The sequence below is a fragment of the Trachemys scripta genome, chromosome 3 (genome assembly GCF_013100865.1).
Source record: "Trachemys scripta elegans isolate TJP31775 chromosome 3, CAS_Tse_1.0, whole genome shotgun sequence".
Lineage (NCBI taxonomy): Eukaryota > Metazoa > Chordata > Testudines > Emydidae > Trachemys > Trachemys scripta.
Genome location: NC_048300.1, coordinates 44348552 through 44371327, shown reverse-complemented (window position 1 = coordinate 44371327; position 22776 = coordinate 44348552). Strand labels below are relative to the sequence as shown.

General features: G+C 44.3%; 1 protein-coding gene across 1 annotated transcript in view; it reads left to right on the top strand.

The window, feature by feature from the left end:
• VASH2 (vasohibin 2) overlaps positions 1–22776 on the top strand; it is a 58747-nt gene that overhangs the window by 20208 nt on the left and 15763 nt on the right. The window contains exon 5 of the mRNA XM_034764585.1: positions 8933–9007. Within this exon, the coding sequence (XP_034620476.1) occupies positions 8933–9007 (75 nt within the window). The remainder of the gene's footprint in view (positions 1–8932; positions 9008–22776) is intronic.

The window sequence follows — 22776 nt, the reverse complement described above, 5'->3', positions numbered from 1 at the left end:
ACTTGCCGGGAGCAATGGGCTGCATCTGATTTGCAAATAAATTTACATCACTAATGAAAAGTGTGAACTCAGCCGGTTACCCGCACAAAATTCTCTGTTACTCTCACACTCTAGGGGCACCCACCTTTACCCAGTTCTGAGGGCTCAAGGCGTAACCCTCTTAATTTAGGCGCCCACTCTTACCCTTCTGTGGGCTCAGGCATAACCTTACACTCTAAGGCACCCCCCTTACCCTGTTCCTAGGGCTCAGAGTGTAATTTTCTGCAGGTTTGCAGGACCTTTTACAGGTGAAAGAGCCTTACACAGTAATATCTTATTCTCTGTTTATTACCAATCACCAAAACCAGAATTCACACGCTACACATACAATGCTCACTACTCCCAATAGGACAGATGAACTTATCCCTGCTGGCCAGTCGGGGTCAGGTCCATCTGGGGGACTCCAGTTTCTGCACAGTGTTATTGGCAGAGTGTTGCGGTCTGGTAGCTCTGATGGGGCTGTGTCCCGGAGCTGGTTCCCAAAGAACTTCCTTTTGGACCCCAGTTTATATAGAGAAACATGAGTCCTGCTTAGCTATACCTTAACCTATTATTTTACTAACATTTTATTAACCAATCCTAACAAAATTCTCTAACCAATCATACCCCACCACCTTAATTAATTTACATCGAGCAAAATTAATTCTGTAACAGACGGAAACGCTCAAAGAACCAGACAGATCATACAGACAAACAGTAAGGAAGTGAGCACCATAATGACAAAACAATAAAGAAATGAGGATTTCACAACCATAACTATTGATAAGTGGTTTCTTGCCAGGCAGAAAGCTATCAAACTTAAGTTTTCTTTAACCATCTTACGCTCTGTTTCTTTCTCTGGTGATAGTGGGTGCTATTAGGACGGGGTCTCCTTAACAGCCTGATATTACATTGTTTTAATGTCAAATAGATGGAATGTGAGGATGTGACTTCCTGCTTCTCAGCTAACGGCCGCTGCTCTTTTAACTTGGCTGCGGACGAAGGCCTTAGGCTTTACAATATGGATACAGGCCTTATCCTTACACGCCCACTGTAACATTGCTTGTCCTGGTCCCTTTTCTTGACGGATGACTAGAAATTGCTTGTTTGAAGGTCACCAGCAATAATAGTCTAGATTTGATCAGCTATTAGCTATACTTTAGGGCCTGTGAGGTGCATTTGATCCTCTGGCCTTTTTTGGGTACCCTAACTTAGGGCTTGTCTACACTGGCAATTAACAGCGCTGCAACTTTCTCAAAAAACACCCCCCCCCAGTGCAGCACGTTTCAGCGCTGTAAAGCACCAGTGTAAACAGTGCCCCAGTGCTGGGAGCTATGCCCCTTGTTGAGGTGGGTTTTTTGAGGCATGTTAAAACACTGCCGCAGCAATACTTTAGCATTGCCAGTGTAGATTAGCCCTTACTATATATGGGGGGGGAGGATAATTCTGACAATTGTCACGCAATTACAATAAGAACTATTGAAGCAGCTAATGGATCAGATCTTGAACTACCATAATCACTCTAGTGTTCTTTAATCTCAGTTACCCACTCAGGCCTGGAGGCAGGGGAAGACTGATCAGCTTCATTCAGCTTGTTTGCAGGTTGTATGAAAATATAATGATTTCTCATGACGGGCTCAGTCCTGTGAGATGCTGAGTGTCTCCAGCTGAGCACCCACATTTTACTTAATTGGATGCCCAGCACCTCTGAAATTCAGGCTGCTCATTTGAGTGCTTGTATATGGATTTAGGGGCTTAACTTTAGATACCCAATTTTGAAAACATTGGCCACAGCCACTCCGTGCCTCAGTTTCCCCATCTATGAAACAGGAATAATACTGTCAATTGTTTTCAGGTACTCTAATGAACTGCACTGTATGGGCCAGCTCCACTAGTGGGGTAAATTGGCATAGCTCCATTAAAGTCAGTGGAGCTACACAGATTTACACCAGCTGAGGATCTGGCCCTTTAAATACACACATTTTTCCATGGCTATTGCAGTGATTAAATAGGGGCTCTGTTGGGAAACCATTTCTTGCTCTGCAATTACTTAGCTATTGGCTGTAAAATTCCAGCTGGATTTATTTGTTTGATTGTTTTAAACTGTTGGGGGGGAAAGGGGACAGGGAGAAGAAATCATTGGTCATCTCTGTGTCTTCCAGCTGCCCTGTGCAGCTGTTCATGAAACCTGAAGCCAGGGTGCATAGGCCCCAATTAAGCAAACCATGTAAGGAGTGCATAAATCCATTCCTATTCAATAAAAGCTGAAGTAGGTGCTTGACTTCCAGCACATGCTTTCAGTGACTGACTCTTTAAGCCTGTGCTTAATTGCTTTGCTGAATTGGGCCCTCGCTCCAGCTGAAGAAACTCAGCACTTCTGTGAAGTGCCCAGAACTGTGCAGGGTCAAGCCTCAAGTTTGTCTTTTAAATCAAAGGCCACTAGCTAAATAGAAGTTTTCCATTTTGTTGCAAACTCTGCCTGCTGTGATTGATGGATTATTTTCAGGGATGCTTCTAGAGGCTTTACTGCTCAGTGCTTCTGTAGTGATTCCTGTTGGTTTACACATTGAGTGCCACAAGTTTATTTTGTTCCTGAAATGACAAAGCAGTATTGGGAAAAGCTTTCTGGGTGAGCTACTTTCATTAGCTATTGATAGCTGTGCTCTTTTTAACTTTCTACATTTCTTTGGGATTTTCTCTAAAATTTTAATTATAATCATTTATTGCCTCTCCTCCCTCCATTGTACAGCTGAGTTTGAGTTTTTGGTCTAGGTCTCGGTTCAGAAGTTTCATGCCAGGATGAATTAAGTTTATTATTTACAAGATTTATTTTGGACTAGAGATCCCCACCTGAGATCAGAACTGAATGGTATACGGATATAATAAGTCTCAATCCATGCCCTGAAGAGCATATGATGCAGAGGTAACATCACTATAGTTAAGGTTGTGTTACAGAGCTGAGTTTTAAGAGGTGCTTTAAATCTTTGTTTCGTGAAAGTTTCATTGAAATGGCAAAAACCAACCCATGGAATCAAAGCTTTAAGCACAATCTGAATTTTTCATGGCAGTTTGATGAAAAATGAACTGATAGTAACAAACCTGTAAAAGTCACCCATCTATGCAAATTTTTCACTGGCTTGTCTTCCGTGTCTTGGTACCCCTTTTTCAAGAAATCTAAAGCACTCTGGGCCCTCTTCTTTGGCCACGTTGTTGCTCCCCATATGCTGGTTCCTAGAATGTGAGTTATGCATAGGGAATGTTTGCCTATAAAACACTGATAACTTTGTAACAGTAACAACAAAGTTTTTGCCAGGCAAAATCGTTCAGATTGCAGTTCAGTAGCATTCATGCCATAGCAGATCTGCAGTCACTTACTTCTGAGGAAAGCTAAAAAATTGAGTGACGCGCTCTGTCTCCCTCACCCAATACCCCTGGAACGTAGGAGAAAGCTCCCTGAGCTAGGAAACAAGAGCCCAGGAGTTCAAATCTCCCCTGTTCTAAATGCTGTATAAATTGCCATGCAGTTTCCTATCCTTATGATTAACTGATACCATGAACCCCCAACCTACAAGATGGTTAGGGAAGAGCTGCTGAACACCCCTTCCCCCCCCCCCCCCAGCTTTAAATACGTTAGCAGAAACATTTATGCAAGGTCACTCACTGCAGGCACAGAATTCAGGTCAAACTCCAGTCCGAGGCTCTGTACCATACTGGCTTTCAGGGTGATTATACCAGTTTATTTGCTTATCTTCAGTAATGTTGGGGCAGAATAACTTCTGTTACCAGCTTTGCCGGTTACTTTGGGGTACGCTCCTTCATTAGGGTTACTCTTCGGCGGGGTTTCTGTACTTCTATCAATGTACTGCTTGTGTCACTTGTGTTCTCATATGGAGTTCTACTTCTCCCGTCTGCAAGTTCCCTCCTAATAGAGCTACCCTGCAGGACCTAGGTTCCCCAGGGCTGGGTTCTTCAAGCCCCAGAATCAGATGAACACACACATTAATAGAGTGCATCTGAGAGGACTGGGTTAATCAGCACTCCCAAGCTGACCCCTTATATGTCCCTGGACTCAGTAGGCTGGGTTGAGCAGCACTTCCAAGCTGCCACCCTCATATACCCCAGGTTCAGCATGTCTCTATCCCCACTTTCACGTTACAATTGTTCTGGTAGTAACCCACTTGATGACCAAACCTCACAGGATTTTTGGGTGCTGCAGAGATCTTTAGCTTAGGTACGAGGAGCGTTGCTGCAGAGCGAATGGGAAAGCCAAAAAACACCCACGAGGTGGGGAGAGAGAAGCAATCAGCTTAACCATGAAAGTTATTTATTGCCAGATAATAACCATACAAGGGGAGCCAAACAAACAAAACAGTTATAATATTGAATCTAACTTAAATTTTATTATAAAAATCAGGTTTAGAAAACTATAACTGCTCACACAAGTCAGGGTCAGAAGGCTATACCTGGAGAGAGAGAGCTGGGTTCTCACCACTCCGTGAATTTTGAATCTATCAGGGTTCCCAGGTGGTGGTGGTGGTGATGGTGGTAGCTGAGGGTCCAGAGTGCTGGAGACAGGCAGAGCCCCCAGCATGATCAGTCAGGAGAAGATGAAGTCCCAATGGAACTGATGCAGATTTTGGATCCAGGCATCAGAGCACTTACTTGAGCTTGGGTAGGAGTTTTTGTAGGGAAAGAACAATGGTTCAAGGGAGAACACTAGATTTGTTTGTGGGTAAACTGATGGCTCAAGGGAGTATACCAAAGTTGTTTTGTTCAAGCTAGGCAATAGGAACTGATTATTCCTGACCATGGGCAGTGTTCCTTGGAGGGCGCTCACAATGCAATTAGGCAGCTTCAGTATTTTGGATACCAATAAAGGATTTATTACTAGAATTGGTCTGACAACTACTGAGCTGGGTGTATGCAGGTGTAGGTTCATTAACATCTGGAGCAGAGATCCCCCATCATGCAGTGCTTCCCTGCTTTTCTGGTCCCAGAGTTCCATGCGGTTCTTGCCTTAGGATCTTTGTTCTCCATTCTGTATACTAATGGGGATGCCTCCCTGTCCCATCTTCGATGCAGATGAGGCTACGGGAGTTTACTTAATCCTGTCACCCTTGTCTGGAGGGGTTTAGGTGTGTCTCCTATGGCCTTTCCATTGCTTTTTATAAGTCTTTCTTCTGATTGGTTTTGGTTCAAGCAGAGGCTGGTGTGGGGGGAAGGTCTTTCGTGAGTCAGACAAGCTGGGTACTGTGCCCTGGTTCCCCAAGAACACAGCTGATAGATAACACTTCCCAAATGCATGGAATGTGTGCTGGCCAGATGTGCTGGTCTGTTGATGTGATTGATATAAACACAGGTGAGGTCACTGTTAAGGTATAAGGGTTCAAGTCTGGAGCTGGGGTAGGTATCGCTTTGGGATAACTGTTGGAGATGGAAGTGAAGTTATGGAGTGTGTTACTGAAGCAGTGTTGTGGGCAACTTGAAGGTGGCAAGAAATGTACAAGTCTTTTCCCTAAACTTCTTATTTACATGGTTTTTAAGGTTTTGGGTGGGCAGGGTGTGTCCTGCTGTAACAGTAACGGTCACTAAACTTGGTTTTAATTTGGCAATTATCTAAATAGACAGAACAGATGAAGGGTGGGGGAAAGGCATTGTTATTCCCATTTTACAAATGGAAAATGGAGGCACAGGCAGATGAAGTGATTTGTCCAACATTACAATGGGAATTTGGAGCAGAGCCAGAAATTGAACTTTGATCTTTTAAGGCCCACTTTAGTTGGGCCAGGCCTTGCATAACTGTGCTATGCAGTCACAGGAAGGACAAGCGAGGGTCTCACAGGTGGCAAGAGGAGATGCTTTTGACACTGACTTTTGGATACAGTAGAGGATCAGGAGTGGTAAATCCAATAGGATGACTTCCAATAACCAAAACAAATGTAGCTTAATGGTATGATCCAAATACTGCTAAAGGCAACAGAAGACTGTCCTTGACCTCTGTGGGCACTAGACTGGATCCTATCTTAATACCACCATGTTCCAGATTAATTTCTAATTATGAGATTATTCCCCTCCTCCCCCCCCCCCGATAAATTACAAATACAAATTCAGATCAAATAATTCTTTTGCACATATATGTGAATGATAGCTGTGGAGACTGAAGTTCTTGAGGCCTGGCCCAGGCAGCCCCAGGGCAAGCTTCACCAGTGTACCAGCTTGTCTCAACCTTGACCTGGGGGGGCCATCTCTAGTGGAAAGTGGGCAGTTGCCTGTCCCGTCAGTCCTTGGCCTCTGACACTGTAAGCAATGGTGTGCATTATGATGGTTTCCCATGATGTGTCTACTGTGAATTAAACTGTGTAGCCAACTCATTCCCTGTATGTCCGTGAACAGCCATCAGATGATCACTGGTAACTTTTTTTTGGTCATTGGGGCCCTAGCTTAGTTCCATACTGGTAGGGTGACCAGATGTCCTGCTATTTGGGACTTTTTTTTTTTTTATGGGCTCCTATTACCACACACACACCCTGTCCCGATTTTTCACACTTGCTGTCTGGTCAACCTACACTGGTGATCTAATGGTGAAAGGCTCTGAATCCCATTACAATCCCTATTGTTAGGGACTACTACTGTTCTAGAACACTAATGCAAAAAATAGGAGGGACAATCCTGCTTCCATTGAATGGGAATTCTGCCACTGACTTTGATGAAAGGCAGACCGATATAATACGTGGTGGGTTGTGCACCAATAGACAGAGTGTGTCTCTTTGTTAAGCCATCAGAATGAAATTCAACATATGAGGCAATCTGTCTTAATGTATCTTGGAGAGCTGTGATTCAAGATAAATGAGTTCATGCATTGTAAACAGAACATACATTAAATGTAACTTTGTAACAGTGATAAACAATATGAATGTTGCTATGACAGAGAAGTCACTACTAATTTGCCAACTTGTTTATGTCAATTGGTTTGCGAAGGCTCCCTGGCAATGGAGACATTAATATTATACCCACACTGACTGCTTCTGGAACTGGTGATAATTATGAACATATAACGGCAGCCAACAAGGGACCTGATCCTGCAGCCAGTGGAGAGGCTGCAACAATTGGCTCGGCATATGCAGTGTCTAATCTTGTTTGACTTCTCTGCCACTGGTATCTGTTTTTGTACTGAACGTGTGTTCAGTGCTATATAGAGCAGAGGGGAAGACTGTCTCTGTCCAAAGAAGAACATTTGGTGTGGCGTGTGCCTGAAACGTCCAGATTTCAAAGCTATCTTGTTTCTCCCTCTAGAAGTCTGTAAAGCTCTGACTTAATAGTGCTTTATGATGTGTTTGGAGTCTGGGGCTTGCTGTGCTTGAGGCGAGTTTCACGTGTGGCAACTTCCTATCTGAGAGAGACGCTCTCTCTGTGTCTTCAGAGTCCTAGGTACTTCCTTTCCCGACTATAATGTGATTGTGCAGCTTGTTAGTCTGACTTAGCACCGGGAGAACGACTAGGATTCTGTTCTGCACCATCCGCCGAATCGATACTGAATTCCAGTGACAGGGTTTCTGTTACTGACGGTGAGGCGGTAGGAGCCAGACAAGACCCAGCTTGACTTTCATATTCTAGGTTGTCCCTGCAGGTTGAGTTTGCTGCAGTCTAGGTTGAGTTTGCAAATGAAAAGATTTTTTTTCTGATTAAACAAACTAGGAATCATTGAAAGACAATAAACAGGGAATCATGATGCCATCTTTACTGAGCTACTGCTCGGAAAACAGGCACACTTTAAGATGGGTTAGACCATAATAAGTTAGGAGATGGCAAAAATAGGACACTGAGGTTTTGACAGGTGCACCTTTAACAGCCTTTCTAGTTCCAATGGCAATAATGTTTAAGATAAAGTTTCTGTGGTGCTAGGATCTCTTCCAGATGGGATGGGGCGGGAATGGCTAAGGTTAAAGAAGAATTTCAACTCTGTCCCAACACTTGAGTTTTTCAGCTACTAATGAATGATTCTTTTTTATCTCTGGGTCTCTTCTGGTCCTCTTCCATGCTTTGTTTCTCCCTCCATCCTTCCAGGGTGCCCAGAAAAGCAGTAACCTATTGACCAGCAGCACAATAGCCCTTTCTCAGCTGTACTGAGACTGGATTGTTTGTGCCGAGTGATGGTGGTATCTCTTTAAGAGGATTACAGACCTGCACCATCCACTCCAATTGCCACAGGCACAAGGGGGCTGCCAGCACCCTCAGGGGAGTGTTTCCATGCCATCCTGGGAGGAGAAGCAGAGGAGGGGAGAAAATATTGCATCTTTCTAGCCCATGTAAAACTTTTATGGCAGGGTTTTCAAAGGCAAATCCAAAGGGATTTGGATGCCCAATTCTCATGGAAATTGGGTGTCTGACTCTTGGGCAGCTTTATAATATAGGGAGATATACCTATCTCATAAAACTGGAAGAGACCCTGAAAAGTCATGGAGTCCAGCCCCCTGCCTTCACTAGCAGGACCAAGTACTGATTTTTGCCCCTTGCTCTCTAAGTGGCCCCCTCAAAGATTGAACTCACAACCCTGGGTATAGCAGGCCAATGCTCAAACCACTGAGCTATTTCTCCTGCTTCCTGCCACTAAGTAAGGAAAATAGCAAAAGCCATTACTTAAAGGTGACCCTTCTGAGACATCTGGGTTCTCCAATATATCTGCTGCCACTCAGTCCTGGCTACCTGTATATTAAGGCCCGTTTTTTATCCCCCTCCACTGTAAACTAGGAGTGATTCTATAGGAATCAGTGCAGTTACATCCACGTGAATGTGGTTTGAAAGGAGAATTGGGCCCAATAAGACCAGAGGGATTTGGCTCCTAATCAGGTAAGAGGAACCTTTAATTTTTGTTAACTATTTTCACTAAAAGGACTGAAAGTTTTTTCTATCCTAGGTTAATGGAGACGGCAAGAGAAATGACCAGGGAATCCTTACCTATCAAATGCCTTGAAGCAGTTATCCTGGGGATGTATCCTTTTCTCCATGTGCAGTTTGTTCCAACGGGGGTAACCACTTAAAAATAATACTAGTTAATGTATCTGCACTTTAGGGATGCAGTATGACCACCCCTGTGGAAGGTGAGTTAGAGGGGCTCCATGTGTCTAAGTGATTTTCAATCATTTATTGAATAAATGAATCCTCCTTATTAGGAACTCAGCATGGTACTAGGCCCTGATCTTCTAGTGTAAATCAGCATAATCCTATTAAAGTCAACTCCATTGACTTTGACATCTGTTTACACCGTCTGAGGATCTGACCCTAAATGCCTAGATAAATAGCTATCTAGTTCAGCTCTTAAATCCTTCCATAGCCATCCTGGGCAAATCATTAACAGACTGTTGACTGAGTTTGAAATTCAGGTCTGTACTATCTAGGTTTCTATAACATATGCCCAACACAGTACTATCTGAGTCTTGATGCCTTTTGTCACTGATCTCCTCTAATTGTGCTGTGTACAGAACTAAGCATGTGCATGTTGTAATGTAGCTAAACCTTTAAACTACTGTAAAGTAACGCTCTGGTTCTTATTCAAACCCAGAAAAGCAAAGGATGTTCAGCTTTCAGGCTGAGACTCTCTTCCTTGTACTGGTACCCGTGAATTAACCTGCTTTGTCCTAAGGTTCTGTAGTAGCACAAGTCTGGGCTACGTGTGCTGCTGCACACCCATGTGTGTTCTGATCCTGCTCCCCGGGAAGTTCTGCAACAGAGCATTGAGGGCCCTAAATGCAAAAGGATAGGGCTGTCAAGTGATTTAAAAAAAATTTAATCGTGATTAATCACGCAATTAAACAATTACAGAATACCATTCATTTAAATATTTTTGGAGGTTTTCTACGTTTTCAAATATATTGATTTCAATTACAACATAGAATACAAAGTGTACAATGCTCACTTTATATTTACTTTTGATTACAAATATTTGCACGGTAAAAAACAAGAAATAGTATTTTTCGATTCACCTCATACAAGTACTGTAGTGCAATCTCTTTATTGTGAAAGTTGAACTTACAAATGTAGAATTATGTACAAAAAAAACCTGCGTTCAAAAATAAAACAATGTAAAACTTTAGAGCCTACAAGTCCACTCAGTCCAATTTCTTGTTCAGCCAATCGCTCAGACAAACAAGTTTGTTTACATTTGCGGAAGATAATGCTGCCCACTTCTTTTTAACAATGTCACCTGAAAGTGAGTACAGGTGTTCGCATGGCACTGTTGCAGCCGGTGTCACAAGATATTTACATGCCAGATGCGCTAAAGATTCATATGTCCCTGCATGCTTCAACCACCATTCCAGAGGACATGCCTCCATGCTGATGATGGGTTCTGCTCAATAACAATCCAAAGCAGTGCAGACCGATGCATGTTCATTTTCAAAATCTGAATCAGATGCCACCAGCAGAAGGTTGATTTTGTTTTTTTGGTGATTCGGGTTCTGTAGTTTCTGCATCTGAGTGTTGCTCTTTTAAGACTTCAGAAAGCCTGCTCCACACTTCGTCCCTCTCAGATTTTGGAAGATACTTCAGATTCTTAAACCTTGGGTCAAGTGCTATATCTATCTTTAGAAATCTCACATTGGTACCTTCTTTGTGTTTGTCAAATCTGCAGTGAAAGTGTTCTTAATACAAACAACATGTGCTGAGTCATCATCCAAGACTACTATAATATGAAATATATGGCAGACTGCAGGTAAAATAGAGCCAGAGGTATACAATTCTCCCCCAAAGAGTTCACTCACAAATTTAATTAAATAATTTTTTTTATGAGCATGATCAGCATGGAAGCATGTCCTCCGGAATGGTGGCTGAAGCATGAAGGGGCATACAAATGTTTAGCATATCTGGCACGTAAATACCTTGCAATGCTGGCTACAAAAGTCCCATGCAAATACCTGTTCTCACTTTCTGGTGACATTGTAAATAAGAAGTGGGCAGCATTATCTCCATAAATGTAAACAAACTTGTTTGTCTTAGCGATTGGCTGAACAAGAAGTAGGACTGAGTGGACTTGTAGGCGCTAAAATTTTACATTGTTTTATTTTTGAATGCAGTTACGTAACAAAAAAATCTCCATTTTTAAGTCGCACTGTCATGATATAGAGATTGCACTACAGTATTAGTATGAGGTGAATTGAAAAATTCTATTTCTTTTGTTTTTTACAGTGCAAATATTTGTAATAATATAAAATGAGCACTATACACTTGGTATTCTGCATAATAGAAATCAATATAATTGAAAATGTAGAAAAACATCCAAATATATTTAATACATTTCAATTGGTATTCTATTGTTTAACAGTGAGATTAAAATTGCGATTAATTTTTTTGAGTTAATCATGTGAGTTAACTGCAATTAATCAACAGCCCTACAAAAGGGTGAGGTAAAATCTCTTGCTTTCTCCAGGAGAACTGTTTCATGACATCCGAAATGCTTATTCCATCACCTTTGCCTCTCCCATCCACCTTCCCCGCGACCAAAATAGAAGCTTCATCTAGTATCTTCCATGCAAACTATCTGAGTGAGGGCCAGGATCTGCTCCCAGTCACACCCAAACAGTCCCATTGAAACTGGGAATAGATTCAGGGCCAGAATCTTTGCAAATGAAGATCAAGTTGTAAAGATGTCTTTTAAAATACTCGTGCTACATCTGAAAGGAACCACAGCCAACCATCTCCTTTGGATGGAGCTGACTTTGCCTGGTTAGTGGCTATTGGGTCAGCGAAGTCCATGTTACAGTGAACTGTTCTGATGGCGTATTTTGGCTCATGAGTGGTCCCTCAAGTCTACAATGCATTTGTGCTTGGTTAAAATGATAGAAAAGGGAAAAGAGACATTGGGTTTAATTCTGATCTCATTCGTGCTAGCTTTACACCCATTTAACTCCACTGACTTGAATGGAGTTGAATTTATACCTATAGAAAAGTTCAGAATCAGGCCTGCAGATGTTCATTATCTCTCTCCTGATGGTTTCTATCCTCTTGGACGTGAACAACCTCTCCGGCAGGTTTTAAATAGGGGTGGGGAAGTGGCTCATTTGGGTTTTCCTGGAAAGTTATTAAAGCCTCAGGGAGCCACCTGTGGGACGAAAATAACATAATTTCTGGTCATCTGATAGTATTTCACTTTCCGGATGGTAGAAGATCTTATCTGCCCTCATACTTCTATTATTTTGGGTCCATAAAAGTGGAGAGACCATCCCCACAGCTAAAACTCCCCCACCCTCCCACTGAAAATCAAAAGGACCGCTACTAGTCCAGTGACTATGCAGGTCTGGGAATCCTATGCACACTTAGGGTGTCAAGCTCTGAGGGCCAAAGACTGACTCCAGGAACAAGAATGATGATCTGTGATGCCTATAATCATGGTGTTATGGTCCTATGCTATCCTATTACTTACATTCCCATATGTTTATGTGTATATACTTGCATACATACAGAATGCTTATGGACATGCCACCTAAATATTGTTGCTAGGCCTGGTAGAAAAATTTTCTTTTGAAACTTTTTTGTCAGAAAATTTGGTTTTCAAGGAAATGACCATTTTTGTGGGAATTGTCTGCTTCCCTTGAAAACTTATTAATTTTTGGTCAGCAAACCGAGAGCCCCCAAATTGGAAACTTTTAGCAGTTTCTGGTTAATTTTTTTTTTTTTTTTTTTTTTTTTTGCAATTTCCAACAGTTTTTGGGTTTTGCCTGCAATGTTGTGATTTTTCCTACCAAAAAAGCAGTTTTTCATGGAACATTTGAATCAAAACGGCTTTCCTGTTCATTTCCCTGGAAAACCTCACCCATTTTCCAGATACCTGGAGTTGCCACCGGGGAGAGGATGGACCCTCCTGCAGGAGCTCTTTGCTCTTGTAGACTTTGAACCCTCAGGAACTAGTAGCCAGTCCAGGTGTCGTGTATGGCTACTTGTTCAAAACTCACCATCAAAATTTCTTGTGCAAAATGTGATGCCCTCAGTGCCTGTTTGTGAATGTAGTTGCTGGTGGCTGTGTAGGAGGCATGCTGAGCGAGCCAGAAACATATTAGCTGAGGAATACCGAGCAATGGTAGGTAAATAGTATAATGGCTAACAAGGGTCAGGCTGGAGACTCTTGCCTACATGCTCGGGGTCTTACTGATCGCCATATTTGGGGTCGGGAAGGAATTTTCCTCCAGGGTAGATTGGCTGAGGCCCTGGAGGTTTTTCGCCTTCCTCCGCAGCATGGGGCAGGGATCTCTAGCAGGAGGGTTCTCTGCCAATTGAAGTCACTAAAACACAGGATTTGGGGACTTCATCAGCAGAGTCAAGGGAAGGGTAGGGACGGTTTTGTGGCCTGCAGCATGCAGGGGGTCAGACCAGATGATCATAATGGTCCCTTCTGACTTTAAAGTCTATGAGTGCTGGGGGGGTTCAGACTTGCTCTCCCCTGGGATCCAACCTTGGCGGGGAGCAGAAGCCACCTCCCCAGCCAGGTTCTCTCAGGCAGCCACCAGCCCGCCATGCTGCAGAGTAGTGTCCCAGTGGCCGGAAGGGGCTAGTCCTGCCCTTTCTGCTTCTGGTCCCCCCCCAGCCCCTTCCTCTCCCTGGCATTTGGGGATGTCCCCCCTGATGTGTTGTCCAGCCCCGCCCTCACTCTGTCTCTTCCTTCCCCCAGCCCCCCCCCCATGCCTCCTGCACACCGCTGAACAGCTGATTCTCGACAGGCAGGAGGCGCTGTGGGGGGAGGGGGAGGAGTTGATCGGCGGGAGATGCTGGGGGGAGGGGAAGGAGGGGCCTGCTGGTGGGGGCTGAGCACCCACAATTTTTTTTTCCTTGGGTGCCCGCAGAGTCAGCGCCTATGGCTGGGAATGCATTTCTGTAAAGGGTCTTGGCAAGGATAGTCTGTGTGAGGTTTTTTCGTGACGAGCACTGGGGACCTGATCCAAAGTCCACTGACGTCAATGGGAGTCTTTTCATAGACTTCATTCAGCTTTAGATCAGGCCCTTGGTGTATTTTAGCTGTTTTGTCACAACCTATGGATTGCCCCCAGACACTGTCCTCTCTGTACAGGCAGCAGTGAGCATAAGCATCTGTGGCTTGGTTTCCAGTTAGGAGATATTATTTGTCATTCTCTTCTTCCTCCCCCCATGTCCCTCCCCCGAATGTCAAGGTGATCTTTTCAAACATGTCTGAGCCATGCATCCCTGAATTTTGTGTCACCCTCCAGTTTCCTTCTCTGTCTGTGGAAATAAGATACTGGTTATAATAACTTCTGTGTGCTGACAAGCTTCCCTGTTGCTTGGATACCAAAAAGGGCATAGACCAACACAGCAGCCCTCTGGGGGAGTCTTTAAGCTGAGACCTCCTAGCGCAGAGCCGATTAGGGAGATGTCACTTTAATCGGGCTGCTTGCCAGCTTGTGCCATCAGCTTTTACTGAGAGTTTTTTTAACCTCTTGTGTAATCCTTCTTCATGTCGAATTAGGTTTTACAGAACTTCCTTTCGCACTAGATGCATCTCAAAACATTTGGACGGGGTAGGAGTTAGCTATTGGTACTGCAATGCCTGCATATGCTGAGAGAGCAGCTCTTCTGTGCTTATCAGAAGCTCTCCCACATCCATGGCTATTACATTCCTAGCAAACGGAGCTGGGAGGACCTATATAGGTCTCTTAGTTAGATGCATAGACAAACTGAACTACCTACTTAATCGAACCCATCTAACTATCTGCTTCCATGGCCTCACCCCATCATCACAGGCACAGCTGTGCAGGGATGAGCCCCTAATGTGTTCTCTGTGCGTTGTTCAGTCCAGGTTTAAATCCAGCAAACAATAGAACTTCCACCACATCCACTGCGAGAAAGCATTAGAACTAGTGCTGGTCACGGACGGGGAGTAATGGTGAAGGAGTCAAAGCTAACCAAAAAGTGCCATGGGCACCTTTTCCACCCCAAATTCATCTTATCAAAACAGGTGCAGGTAAAAAATCATTGGGGGGGTGGAAGGTCACCTAGGACATACTGTTGGAAAATCTTATGTGCAATACAGAGGATCAGATCCTCCATTGGTATAAATCACTTACATAATCACTGACTTCAAAGCACCTACCTCGATTTACACCAGTTGAGGATCTGGCTCAGAAAGTATATTTAAAGAAAAAGCAAAGCAATTGTATGGGGGAAAAAGAGACCAGCATATAACCAAGCTAGGAAGGTGAGAATTGAGGAGATTTAATGGCTTATTGTACCTGCCATTTATTTGGATACTAGTTTCAAAGATACCTACCACAGCTACCATCCTGGATCCCTGTGTTTCCACCTGGCCTGCAAAGGATTTCCTGGCCTGCAGGGTGAATCCCATTGATTATCACTGAGTTCTGTAAGAGAGATCGTCCCTTACTGCAGGAAAACTGGACTGTTGGAAGATTTCTACTTAATAGCTATAACCACTTGGGCAGCTAATAATAAATGCTGTAAAAAGGGAACAAGAGGAATCTTTATCAATGGGCCATCTATGTAACTGAAAATCTCCTGGGAATCTTTAATTCTAGTTGGACACTGAAGGTTGGCACTCTAAGAAGGGCAACACTGGCATGGCAGGTTTGAGAGGAGAGGACCCCACCCATCTTCTCCCCTTCCACTATTTCAAGCCCTGGCTGTATTCCTTGGGAGCCATAGCTGTCGTACACAGTGGTTATCATTAGAGAAGGACTGAGCCAAAACTCTGGATCCAAACACTTGGGGAAGATCAGGTCCAGATGTGAACTTTGTAGCTATTTGCTCCAGTAATAATGAGCTAGACCAAATCCCTGGATCTAAACTTCCTTGGACTCTGGGGAACTTGGATCTGAATCCACACTACATTGCTTGGGGCCTCTCTGATTATGTACAGCTAGCCCTGTGAGGCCCTCTGCCTCTCTGATATTGCTAGCAGTTTCATGATGCTTTTGCAAGTAGCTTATCCATTTTTGCTGAAGCCTTAAACCTTCTCTGACAAACGTGTCAAGGGTGTGAGGTTTATTTCTCCCTCTGCCGCCTTGCTCCAAGTTAACAGCCTCACTCTTGTCAGCCTAAATAAAGCTGCCTCCCATTCTGTCTGCTCTTATCCCCTTTGCTTTTCTAGCTAAGGATGAGTGCAGTGCCTTGTGCCAGCTCCTCTTCCACAGCAGTGAGCACTCCAGGGGCCTTATGGGCCGCTCCCCTAGCCAGGGGCAAGGGCAAGAAAAGAGGGTATATGAGAGTCCTGTGTACTCCATGGCCAGCTGGTTCTAAACTCAGCTGTGTCCCCGGAGTCTGGGCTCTGTGATGTGTCAGGCTGGAGATATGTAAAATACTGGAGGATTTTAGTGAATTAATTGTGAAAATTAATAGCACAATCAGTACAGCAGGGGCTTGCTAGTTATCTGACAGTAAATTCAATGTGATGCTCTCTCTGCTATTTCAGTTTTCATTCAATAGGAAATGGATGTTTGTACTGAAAACATAACTGCATGTAGGAGCAAATCCGGATATTCTGTGGGTGCTCCGGAGCTGGACCATCCATGGGGAAAAAAAATAATGGGTGCTCAGCACTCACCGGCCACAGCTGTTTGGCGGCGCCCCTATCCGCTAGTTGTGGGTGCTGCCATGAGTTGTTTGGCAGGTTGGGGGGAGGGCGGAGACCAGTGAGCGGTGGGTGGGCGGGACCTTGGGGAGGGGGCGGAGCAAGGGTGGGAAGAGGTGGAGTGAGAGCAGGGCCTTGGGAGGGGGGCGGAGAGAGGGCGGGGCCTCAGGGGAAGGGGCAGGGCAGAGCAGGTGTGGAGCACCCCCAGGGAAAACTAAAAGTCGGTGCCAGTGATTTTTGCAGCTGAAGAAGGAGCTATTATGACTTTTGGCACCTGGGAAGGTGCTGGAGATAATTTGGGGTCTGAGATAAGTGCACCGAACTGAATGTTTCTGATAAGATCACCATCAGTGAAATAGTTAACAATATTGGCATCTAAAATGCTGTCCTTAGTTTCTAGAGCTAATACTTGAGCCGAATGGGACAATTCACATCCTTCAGAGCTATTGTTTCAAGCTGCCTGCAGATTTAGGAAGACATTGCTGCACTTATTTAGGCTCAGATCCATATTTTCAAGCTTTTCCTCTCAACTATAAGGACACAGTTTAGTTCTTTGTTTTGTTTTGTTTTCTTTTCTTTTCTCCCTGTGAAAGCATAGATTCTGGAACTTGGATCTGGATCTGATATTTTGGGTGTCTTGAACTCTGTTTACGCTGGGTTGAACCCAGAACTAAACACTTCCCAAGCCTTGAGAGAAACTCCGGTTCAGATCTGAACTTTGCAGCTAGGCCATTTTGCTTGAAACAGACTCTATGGAAAGGTTTGTCTCTACAGAAGCTCCTCCTTTTGTGCAGTTCCTTCATAGTCAGCTGGAAAGTCCTGGCCCTCAGATGAAGTGAATTTAACTTGCCGAGCATTTCTCATCCATTTTACTGTAAAAATACTTTGATGCCAGCTATTCCCCTAGTGTGTTTAAGGCCAGACAAGGTCAGCCCCCTGCTGTTGTCCATATCTCCTCTCCATGGAACAAATTCTCAGGTCCTTACTCAAGGAAAATCCCATGCAGGGAACTGACATCCGGGCAACCTTCTCTTCATGGAGCTTGGACTGGATCATTTCTTTGGCAGGGTGTGTGTCTCAAAGCCTGCACCTATGTAGTGGCCCTTGGCATATCTCTGTGGTCTCTCCTGGGACCCCTCCAGCTCCAGTTAGCTCCAGAGGAGAATTCCCTGCTGGCTCTGCAGCTGACCCTGGTTGGAGGGAGGGGTTCATGCTGCAGAAGGGGGAAGTGCTTACGTTAATACTGATAGAGCCAGTAGATCATGAGCCCAGCAAGCGGAGGGGAAATAATGCAACAGAGAGCAGTCCTCTCCCACAGATGTGAATCCCAATCTCTGCAGATGCCCCGGTGGAGGAGCTTCCTGAAGGTCCAGGAAATGGGGGTATGATTCACTGAAAGCAGCAATCCTATCTGCCCATCTCTGTTCCTCCCCAGGACTGCCAGGTGTTTGTTCCCCTCTGTCCCAAGTGGGCAGAAGGGGCAGTTTGTGCCTCAGTCTTTATTCAGTCCAAGCGCCCATCAAAGTCAATAGGAGTTTGGCCTGGGTACAAACTGCTTAAGGCCTTCGGGCCTTGGCCCAGTCCTACATGCTGTGTATTGTTGGCTCTGTGTAAATTTGATTTTGGGCAGTAAATTGAGCTCATCTCGCCATGGAAAGCCAGCTGCTGTCACATCGATATTGCCAGCTGCAAGTGCCCGTTCCAGAAACTTTATTGTTGATGTACACAGCCCAGAGACAGCTTGACTTTGACACTGGAGTTGAGCCCACGCTGCTGGAACTCTGAAAAATTGTGTTCAGATTAACAAACAGGAAAGTTGACCTGGAAGTCACTGCTGGGGAATAAATAAGGAATGTCAAGGAGGGTGGTTTAAAGTTTGTCTTCTGACCTGAAACTACTCTTGGTATGTTTCAGGGTAATCGTAGAGCAGCTATTGATGTGGATAGGGAGGGAAGGTACTTTACTCCTGCTAGGACTCTTGTGAACATGGCATTGTGTTCCAATTCTGATTTTTTAAAGCTGTTGTTGCATCAGTAGTGCATGGTGTTGGTAAAAATTAATGGCTATCTGCACATGTGTGAAAACAGGTATGTGAGCCTGGATTTTTAACTTCCAATTGGCTGAGATCCAGCAGCTTGAGTACTTCTGTCTAATTTAAAAGCCATGATCATGCTGTCAGTGAAATGATCGTGACTGTTCCATTGATAATGAAGTGGGTTTGGAATGCAATGGCAATAATATGCTTTCAGATGGACTTAAGGTGACCAGATGTGCCAATTTTACGGACTTTGTCTTATATACACAACTTTACCCCTCCCCCATCCCTACCCCAGAAAAATGTGTCCTGATTTTTCACTCTTGCGATCTGGTCACCCTAGATGGACTCAAGTGTCAATGCAAGATGTGATCAATCCAACTTAAAGACTAGACCTGATTCTCCGCTTACTTACACTGATGTGAGCCAACGTAACTCCATTGACCTCAGTGGTGTTATTTCTCATTTACACCAATGTGAGAGGAAAATCAGGCAAGCCCCAGAGTTCAGGTGTCTTCCAATTTTGTGTTCCAATTCAGGTCAGTTACAGGGATAACCCAAGATTATGAAGTTTGGATCTGAATTTTCCCAAGGATCAGGGTAGCAGGGGGGTTTCAGAGCAGGGATTGGGGTTTGGGCTCATCTCTAGTGTTTGCTACCGTTAAAGCAAAGGAGACTTAAATATGAATAGCTCCATTTTAAAATAACAGTAAAACCAGTGTATTGGAGTGAGGAATCTGGCCCAGTATTTCTGCTGAAAGAAAACGTTTATTTTATACAGGCAATTAACTTTTTTATTTTTGAATTTATTAAAATACTTCTCAATGGAGCTATGCCAGTTTATACCAGCTGGGAATCTGGCCCATCTTCAAAGCCCCTCAAGCTTTGGTGCGATTCTCCTATCACTGATTTTACTCTGGTGCATGTCCATTGACTTCAACCACCTGGTGTGTCTGAGAGATCACAACCAGGCCCTTTAACTAAGCCATTAATGTCCCCATGGGGAAACTGAGGCTAAATGACTAGTGTAAAGCCACAAAGGGAATCTGTATCAGAGCCAGGATTAGCACTTGGGAATGTCTGCCAGGGGACTGGGGGTGGGGAATGGGGAGTCCACTCATGCTTCATTTTCCATATGTGCTCCAGTGGTGTATAGGAACAATGAAGGAACTGCAAGTGGCCAGGGGAGAATTCCTGTGGAAGAGGAGTTGTGTAGGCTGACAAATACCCTGTGGAATCTCCCACCTCTTCCCATGGCCCCTGGAGTAGGAGATGTCAGGCAAGATGAGGCAGGTTGGGAGATTAGCATACCTGAGTGCTATGGGGGATTCTGGACAGCTGCACAGCCCATAGATAACCCTGGGGAGACTGCTCTAATTTATAACCAGAGTTATATTGGCCCCTTCAGTAGCCTGGAATCTGGAGTGGGTAGCCACTTTTGCTTCTTCCACCTCTGGCATGTTGTGCCTTGTGTGCTGTAGCACAGAACTGAATTCCCGATTCCCAGTCCTGCAGACAGACCCACGTCTCTCAAAAATGTGACTATGAGAGCAGTATTGGTATGTCTTGGCCTTCTGTTTGCTGCAGCACAGCTCTATTTGTGGGGGAGGGAGGGGGGGAATAGAAAGGAGATAATGACACCCAGCCAGAGGGGAAGATCTAAGCTGCCCTTCTAACCAATTTGCTGTGTGTTTCATTTCATCTCTGGTGGAGATTCTGATTGACTTGTCGCTTAGCAGATGCATCATGCACCTAAAGGTTAATTTTCACAGCAGTTGTTTCTGTGATAGCTGATGGTAAGTAAAGCCGTTTCCTTCCTCCAAAGGCTTTTACTCCTACTTGGAGCTTAATGCAATTAAATTGCGACTTCTGAGACCTTATGGTAGAAGCGTGTGCATATGGGCAGGTGGCCATGGAGGCTTTGTGTGGACTTAGTAGAGAGCTACTCAGAGTGAAACAGGATTAAAACCCTTTTATAATGAAGGGAACAATTGTGGCAGATCAGTGCAACACTTGAAAGTGTAATAGGTGCTAACAAAAGGCATTGGTCTAGTCAGTTACATAGAATAATAAATACAATAGGCCTCTAAAAGAGTATATCCATAGAAGAAAAATGATAGTAACCTGATCTTAGTATATACAGAATATTGCATTCTGTTACTAGAAGAGTGAGGTCACATTTTAAATGAAGCAGTTGTAGGCGTAATTCTCCAACTCGTGTAACTGCATTGGGCCTGATTCTGATCTCTCACTGGATTTACACTCATTTAATTCCATTGACTTCAGTGAGGTTACTCCTGATTTTTCACTGGTGTAATTGAACTTACAGTCAAGACCACTGAATGCATTGGAGATACTCCTGATTAACACCAGTGTAGCTAAGATCAGAATCTGTGTTTGTTTATTGTAATCTGGAGGTAGTAGATGGATGGCGGGATGCATATACTGCCATGGTTTATCCAATTGCACCATGTGTTATGCTTGGATTTCTGGGCTGCTTAAATGATCTACTCTGCAGGCTGGTTCTTTTATTCTGTATTGCAAGAAATGCATATTGGTTGGTGGGGAGAGTCCATTAATGCGCAGAAGATGTAGACCTACCAGGCTTGCTATGTTTGTCTCTACTTCTTTTAATGTGTTTTCTCTGTATCAAATTATTCAGTTTGATGCTCGGGGTAAAAAAAAAAAATTTTTGCTCAAAAATGTTGCCTTCTTGAATGTGCTGGATTCCTGTTTAATCCTCCACTTCAGTGGAGTGACTCTGGGTTTAATGGCTCCAGGCCTTAACCATGGTTAGGAAGATACTGAACAAGTGAGGTTTTTTCGCATGTAGAGCCCCGCTCTTCTCGCTCTTACCAGAGGGTAATGAGTTCATGTTCTGGTCTCATTGGGTAGAGAGGTGATGTAACTTGGTGTAAATTGGCAGAACTCTGTTAAAGTCCATGGAACCATGCCGACACCAGCAGAGGATCTGGCGGATTGTTTGTTTTGAGGTGCTGGGCAAAGACATCCAATATGATTTAACCTTTGGAGTATTGACTTTATACCTCTGGGTCTAGATGATCTTGGAATCCTTTTCTAGTGAGTTTCAGGGATTCCAAGGCATGCTCATGCTGGAAGGAGAAGAATAGGAAAAAATGGTGGTAGTCTCACAAAGTGAGACTTGTCCAATGCCAGCTGGGTGAAACCACCTGGAGAAAAGAATTTGGAGGACATATGAGGATCACTGGGTATTCTTCTTCACACCACTTTAGGAACTAGAGGCTGAATTTGAGTTGATGCTACTGTATATCAGGAGTGACTCCATTGATTTCAATGGAGTTACACTGGCATAAGTATATAGTGTCAGTTCAAGTGAACTCAGAATCAGGATCCTGATCTTTTCTTTTCTTGTGTTGGTAAAAAGTTTTTTGTTCTCCAATTTCTAAGCAGCTGTCAGGCACTCCTGGTATGCAGGAAGCGGGGAGGAAAGCAGGCTATAGGCAGGGAGAATTTTCAGACTAATGCCCTATGCCATTTCAACTATGTAATGCCTATTGTGTTTGTGTTAAAGAATTTGGGGGGGGAGGGGGGAGAGAGAGAGGGGGAATGCCAAAGATCCCAGGATCAGGAATTGTATATGCAACATTTTTCTTTGTTGGGTCATCCCTTGTTTTCTATACTGAGAGAGATTTGGGCCAGATCTTGAGCTGCAGTCAGGGCAGTGTGGGTGAGAGTGCAGGGGGATAGTCTTAAACCATCTTTGTCCCTTTGGATCCTGGGCTGATCTGTGCTAGGCCTATTCCTCTAATTCTCCCCCACAGTACAACTTAGAGCATTTCTCCAAGGGCTGAAGGCTACTAACTTCTTCTGGCTGTTCTAGGCCTGTTCCAGCAGCTGGGGTTCAGTTGGGCATAAGGATACCGCAACAACACTACTTTTCCCGTAGCCATGTCCCCTGCCTCCACCACAGAGAAGAGTGAGCAGTTTTACCTCGCCAGAGAAACCCACTGGCAGAGCAGCATAAGGCAGTTGTGGATCCAGATTCTGTCCTCTGCTCCAGCCCCTTTATGCTACTGGAGCAACTGAGGGTTCTGGAATAACCAGCTGGCTATGTTAGGGAGGAGCACAGGGGTGTGCCATAGGTGTGGACAGCGTA